Source organism: Pelophylax lessonae, assembly GCF_965119305.1.
Source record: "Pelophylax lessonae genome assembly, chromosome: 12".
Classification (NCBI taxonomy): domain Eukaryota; kingdom Metazoa; phylum Chordata; class Amphibia; order Anura; family Ranidae; genus Pelophylax; species Pelophylax lessonae.
In genome coordinates, this window is record NC_138779.1 from 36,982,512 (window position 1) to 36,989,738 (window position 7,227).

At 39.5% G+C, this 7,227-nt stretch overlaps 1 protein-coding gene across 1 annotated transcript; it reads right to left on the reverse strand.

The window, feature by feature from the left end:
- Positions 1–370: 370 nt before the first annotated feature.
- Positions 371–6,800, reverse strand: LOC309568065 (indolethylamine N-methyltransferase-like). The gene is made up of 3 exons (XM_082273635.1): positions 6,640–6,800; positions 5,288–5,495; positions 371–822 (listed from the first exon to the last, which is right to left on the reverse strand). The coding sequence occupies exons 1-3, from the start codon at positions 6,788–6,790 to the stop codon at positions 393–395; spliced, it is 789 nt and encodes a 262-aa protein (XP_082129761.1). The 5' UTR covers positions 6,791–6,800; the 3' UTR covers positions 371–392.
- Between the last annotated feature and the right edge of the window lie 427 nt (positions 6,801–7,227).

Below are 7,227 nucleotides of genomic sequence, written 5' to 3' on the forward strand. Positions count from 1 at the left end.
GTAGAGTTCTAAAAACAGGGTGAATTTATCTCTTCTCAGACTTTCAAACATATTTCTGCTTTCACAATATTTCAAGAAATTTAAAAGCAGATCATCTCCAAACAATATACTACATGTTTAGGAACCATTTCATCTATGAGATTAGGTTCTAAACCTTATTTCCATGTGCAATTCACCTGCTTCTAGCACGAATACTGATTAAGACGGTCACTGATTTATGTGACCTATAGTGAATTTGATTTTGGGAGTAAATATTCACTGCATGCTATAGTGAATACCATTTCTAAATAGATTTAGTAGTTTGTGACCATTTGTTCACCCATTTGACGACTAGTTGCTATAGTGAATTAGGTCCACCATAACTAGTATATTTTATTGTTTTCTGTGATCATCTACTCCTTTTTACGGGCTATGGCAAAGAGGATTGCTTTAAAATCAGTCAGGTCACTCTCTGCTTTCCTAGGACGAATGTCCCAATGGCTGATGTCATACCCTTCTCCTTCAAGAGCTTTTTTCAGGAAACTCTCTTCACATTTGAATAAATGAAATTTTTCATCACCAACTGTGAAATATGTTGCATTCAGCAACCCAAAAAATATTAGGAGTCCCCCAGGCTTTAGCAGCTTGGTGAACTTTTTGAGGTTTCTGATGTAGTCATCTTCGTCTTTGCTCATGGCCTCCAGGATTGCTCCAATGAAGAGGCAGTCAGCTGGCTGTAACTCAAGGGGGTCAACGATGTTTTCTTTATCAATGTAACATTTCATCACATGTCTAATTGTTGCTTTCAGACACTTTTCCTTCTCTTCAGATTCAGATTGGCCACTGAAATGTAGAAATTGACAAACAAGTGTGAGGACCTAATGGATTACATTGTGTGGTTTGAGTTAAAGTATATGTTACCCCCACATTTCACTTTCCTGATATGTGTATGTCGTACTATGTGGTTGTGTTAAAATGTGTCCTATTTGCTTTGCAGCTCTTTATGCGAAATACCTGGTGATCCTGCCAGTCCCCCTAGTTTCTTATTTCAAACTGACTACTCTAGGCATAGAAGTCCATATTTCCATGACACCTACAAGAACTCTTTGGGTCTTAAGTGACCTTTTTAGTCCATGCTGAGTCCCCCTGGGGACCCTGACGATCCACCTTCCTGCACCCCCATTTGCGAATTGCTCCTTTCTCCCTGGCCACTCAGGTGATAGTTTGATATTCCCCCTGTTTCTCCCCCCCCCCCTTTTTTTTTCCCTCCTCTCCCCCCTCTTCCGTCTCTTACTTACTCTCTTCTCGATCCTTCTTCCCTCCCTCTCTCCCACTTATGCCTGTACTTTCCCTTTCCTTGTCGGCTATACATTTCTCTACCTACCGATTAGTGGGGATACCCCCGCCCCTTTGGTCGCATTTGACACCTGTACTCCATCCAACCTGGCTAATCTTCACCATTGCTCCATTGTTGTGGCACCTGAGTTTGTCTCTGGTTTGTTTTTCCTTCACTTAGGTTGCCGACCCATGCTTTATCATACATAAGTGATGCTTGACAGTTGATACGTCTTTTTTTTTTTTGCATTAAATGTATCTCCTCGTACCCATGCAAGAGTATAGCCATGTTTGTTGACAAATGTGATGTTCTCCTTTGTTCACATTTCTTTCTTTTGGTTCATACCTTGCTTGTTCCACTTACCTGTTCATTGTACTGTGATCTGTATAACATGCCTATTCTTCAATAAAATATTTATGGAAAAACAAAGTAAGAAGTCCATACATCCAAGTGTGGTCAGTTTTCTGGCTGTGCTGAGAGCGTAGCCTCCCTGTCCTCCAGTGGCCAAGGCTTGTGCTGACATGCCCCCTTACGCAGCTCTTTACTGAGTAGTTCAGTGTATTGCTCTTCCTTTGTCACCTGCTGACATCATGCATCATACCCTAAATGGTTGTTTTACAAGGTAACAGTTCACATATACAATACTTTATAGACAGGGTATTATATTTACTTTCCTAAATTTCCTTCAAAAACATGTAATGGTGCATTAAGGAATATTTGTAACAAAATTAAATACAGGTGCATCTCATAAAATTAGAATATCAGCAAAAGGTTAATTTACTCCAGTAATTCAGTTCAAAAAGTGAAACATATATTTTATGTAGATGTGTTACACACAGAGTGATATATTTCAAACATTTCTTTCTTTTAATTTACATGACTATGGTTTACAGCTAGTGAAAACCCAAAATTCAGTATCTCAGAAAATTAGAATAATACATAAAAAAAATGATTTTTAATACAGAAATGTTGGCTTACTATTACGTATGTCTGTGTATTGTATAGTATGCACTCAATACTTGGTCGGGGCTCCTTTGGCATGAATTACTGCATCAATGCGGCGTGCCGTGGAGGCGATCACTGCTGAGGTGTTATAGAAGCCCAGGTTGCTTTGATAGTGGCCTTCATCTCCTCTGCACTGTTGGGTCTGGTGTCTCTCATCTTCCTCTTGACAATACCCCACAGATTCTCTATGGGGTTTAGATCAGGCGAGTTTGCTGGCCAATCAAGCACAGTGATGCCATGATCATTAAAACAAGCATTGGTACTTTTGCCAGTGTGGGCAGGTGCCAAGTACTGGTGGAAATTGAAATCAGCATCTTCATAAAGCTGGTCAGCAGAGGGAAGCATGAAGTGCTCCAGAATTTGCTGGTAAAGGGCTGCGCTGACTTTGGACTTGATAAAACACAGTCGACCAACACCAGATGACATGGCTTCCCAAATCATCACGGACTGTTGAAAATTTTGCATTTCACTTGGAAATCAAGGTCCAAGAGTCTGGAGGAATAGTGGAGAGGCACAGAATCCAAGTTGCATGAGGTCCAGTGTGAAGTTTCCACATTCAGTGATGACTTAAGGAGCCATGTCATCTGCTGCTGTTGGTCCGCTGTGTTTTATTAAGTCCAAAGTCAGCACAGCCCTCTACCTGGAAATTCTACAGCACTTCATGCTTTCCTCTGTTGACCAGCTTTATGGAAATGCTGATTTCATTTTCCACTAGGACTTGGCACCTTCCTACACTGCCAAAACTACCAATACCTAGTTTAATGATCATGGTATCACTGTGCTTGATTGGCCTGCAAACCCGCCTGACCTAAACCCCATAGAGAATCTGTGGGGTATTGTCAAGAGGAAGATGAGGGACACCAGTCCCAATAATCCAGATTGGCTTAAGTCCGCTATCAAAGCAACCTGGGCTTCCATAACACCTCAGCAGTGCCACAGGCTGATCCCCTCCATGCCGCACTGCATTGATGCAGTAATTCATGCAAAAGCAGCCCCGACCAAGTATTGAGTGCAAACTATTCTGTATGTGGACATACTTTTCAGTAAGCCAACATTTCTGTATTAAAAATACTTTTTTTTATTGGCTCTATGTAATATTCAAATTTTCTGAGATACTGAATTCTGGGTTTTCACTAGCTGTAAGCCATAATCATCAAAATTAAAAGAAAGAAATGCATGAAATATATCACTGCGTGTAACACATTTTAATAAAATATATGAGTTTACCATTTTTATTGAATTATTGAAATAAATTAACTTTTTGATTATATTCTAATTTTATGAGATGCACCTTAACTTGTGTGCAAAGCCTTGATGGCAGCTGCCATTTTCTAAAGTCCACACTACATACTATTTCCAGCACAGTGATCTAACTATGAAAGATTTTTTTTATCTTCCACCTAATCACCCTGGACCTAATATATGACCCAGAGGTTAAAGTGGAGTTCCACCCTAAAATTGAACTTCAGTCCATCTTCTTGCTCCGGGTCACTTGAAAAACAAATGGATAATCACAATTATTTTTTATTTATTTTTTTTACTTACCTTGTTTTAGAAGAAAATATACTCATCTTACTTCCTCTTCCTCCCTCTGCGGCCACGGCCCGCCGTCACTTCCTGACTTGCAATGATTCCTGGGAGCTGAACGTCATCGCTCCCAGGAATCAATGCGCCTGCACCGGCCCCGACGTCAGTTCCGGTGCAGGCGCGTCATACCTTGCTAAATAGCTTCTGGGCATGCCCAGAAGCTGTGCAGGGATGATGCTGCAGCCCCGGAAGTGACGGCGGGGCCGGTGCAGTGCATTGTGGCACCGAAGAGGACGGAAGAGGACACAGAAGAGGATCTCGCTGGCTTCAGCTGCCCACACCTGAGATGGCAGCGCTGGAAAGGACATACTCAAAGTAAGTATTTCTTCTAAAAGGTAAGTGCAACCTGGGACAGTTCAGAGGCTATCCATTGTGGAATGTACTAGCCCTGACTGTCCCGGGGGTATTTTTATGTAATTTTTTTTGTTTTAGGTGGAACTCCGCTTTAAGGAATCTCCTCTGAGGCTTTTCCCCTATGAACCTTGCTTCTTGCCTTTAATGGAAACCTGTCGTAAGAGAATGGCTGCCACTGCTGATCCTCTGGAGAAGCTAGTTGAATGGCTGTCATTCTGATCCCATGGATACAGCATTTTATGAGTCATCAGCCCTGACACAATTATTTAGATCAGGGGCTCCAATTTCAATCTGACTTTTTTGGACTTATTTAGAACTGCACGAATTTGGATTAACATTGCATGTTTTTTACATATGTATGTATGTATACATTTATTGTACTTGAGCACTTTATTTGTGGTATGTATTTTGCACCATATGAAGTCACACAGGTTATCTATTGAGGAATTGAAGAACCATCAAGGCTTCACACACAAGTAAAGGTGCATCTCATAAAATTGGAATATAATCAAAAAGTTCAATTTTTAGTTTATGGGTAAAGCAGGCACGGTTCAAAATCTTTCCTGGTATTTGTTGCTGCCTGGGACTCCACCTGAGAGATTTCTGAGCACTTCCTTTTTGGTCACCAGAACAGTAAAATGAGAGATAATCTCCCCAACAGAGACAGTAAAAACTTTAAAGTTTATAATCGGTCCCCATTCGATGTCCGGAGTCAGTTTAAAAGTGAAACTTGTACATACGTATATGTGAGGTCAGGCAGTTGACTAAGTCAATGGTGTGTTTGAATCTAAACTTTAGATCTTATGCTGCGCAAACAGCTGTGTATCTTCTTTAAAGCAGATATGATTACTTTGGTAAATGTAGAAAGGAGCCTACAACTTCACCTGCTTGATTTAAAGATAAAATAATAATTTACCTCACTTTTTTAATAAAAAATATCCATATACAAGTATATATATATACACTATACATTCCCATAAAATTAAAAACCTTTAGAGCAACAAGATAATTCAACAAATACTCAACCTCTTTCCTTCTTTCTCCACAAGAAATAATGAGGCGTGCTTCCAATCAAAAGCTCCAGTATGATCATAAAGCCATTTTTTCAGCTCTAGGATGCAGTGGTCATTGAATTTCAGAAGGATGATTTCTTTGAAATATTCGCAGGCTGAATAAAGATGGTAACAGGCAGAGCCGAAGCTGATGTCAATCAATGTGTCTCCCTTGACGTTAGCTAAAAACAAAAATCAAAATTCATAAAATTATTCAATTTATCTATGTTTTCACAAGGATTTACAGTGCTTCGTCTTTGACTAGGCAAGGATTAAGGGAGGTGGCGCTGGTTCCAACAAAAATGGTACTCCCCCCCCTCCCCTTTTCCAAAGAAAAAACCCACAACTCAGTTACAGACTGGGGGAGGCAGATTATGAGAGGTACTTCACTTTTAAGATGAAGTTTCCCTTTAACTAGTTTTGTTATTGCATTACTAATCAATTCCTAAATATATGATCATCCCTCCAGCCCTGATGAAGGGGTCCCTTGCAACCCTCAAGACGTGTTGTCCTTTTATGGAATTAGACATTCAATAAAAAAAATAAAAAAACACTTGTGGACACAGTAGAGCCAATTTGGTGCTTTCCCGTACATATTTCCAGCTCTACTAGAAGATCTAAGTAACCTGTTTTCCAAAGCGGTGCCGGAAAACAATTCCTACAGATAAGCTGAGACCAAAAATTAGAAACCGTATCAAAAATATGAGATCCGGTTCTCAATACCCTCACCATCCTACCCAGTCATTACATATCCATCTGAGGTTTTATTCATACAGAAATGAGCCCGAAAGCAAGAGCTACTGGTATGTTCTTTCCTTACAAAACCCTTAATACTTTTCAAATCCTTTCGTCATTTATTAAATGTTACATATTAAAGTAAAGATTGTCAACATGTAAAAAAAACATCAGTTTTAATTCTTTAAAACTTAAAAGAAAAAGGAAATTCACTCTATATCATTATATTTTCCAATTTAGGCGACTTGACCTCCAGTTGGCTTTCTCATAGGAATCTTTGAAACATAATGCTCGTTGGTCTTTCTAGTGTACACACAGGTCCACCTACCATATTGTAAATACTTCCGGGATCATATAAAAAAATTGCTGCATGCATGGGAAAGCTAAGAAAACAATATTCTTACATTACATATGAAATAACTTTACTGGTGGTAGTTAGGTATCGTCCAATTTTTTTTTTTTTTTTTTTACACAGGGTGACACAATGGTCTCTTTTTCTGCATAGCTCCCCCCCCCCCCCCCCCCCACCTTCCCAACTAAGACTAAATTAGCTTGGTAAAGGTTTTCTTAAATGTTGTTAGGCATACATACCAAACTTAAAAAAATAATGAAGTTTCTCCATGGGTAGTTTTAAACCTTCCTCTTCAAAGGTTTTTCCTGGTTTATTGTCAAAGTAAGTTTCTATAAAGTTCCTGGAATGGAATTTATCCACGTGGTAGAGTTTATGCTGGACTGGATCCATCTTCTAATGAAATGGGGGGGAGTCTTTGCTGTCCGTTGTCTTCTGATAAGTGTACCTGGAGCTCAAAATCTCATCATTTTTATATACACGCATTACTGCATACAGATTAATATTATTACAGTGTGACTAACTGTATGCATAGTTCATACACTCAGCTGATAGTACTGTGATTAGACATGAGGTAGATTTGATTTAGCACGCTATGCACCGTACATTACAATATTTTCAATTCAAAATAAAGCCTAGACATATTTAGGTTATCTCTGCAATGCACACACATTTGCTCTTGTTTTCTCTCTAAAAACACAGCAAGAACAGAAAAATACCCAACGATCCTGCCAGAAATCCAGTTCACCCCTGCTAGACTGCAGAACATCGCCCCTTTATGTTATGCAGACATGGAGTGGAGTATTCTGTAGTCCAGTAGGGGAGAACTC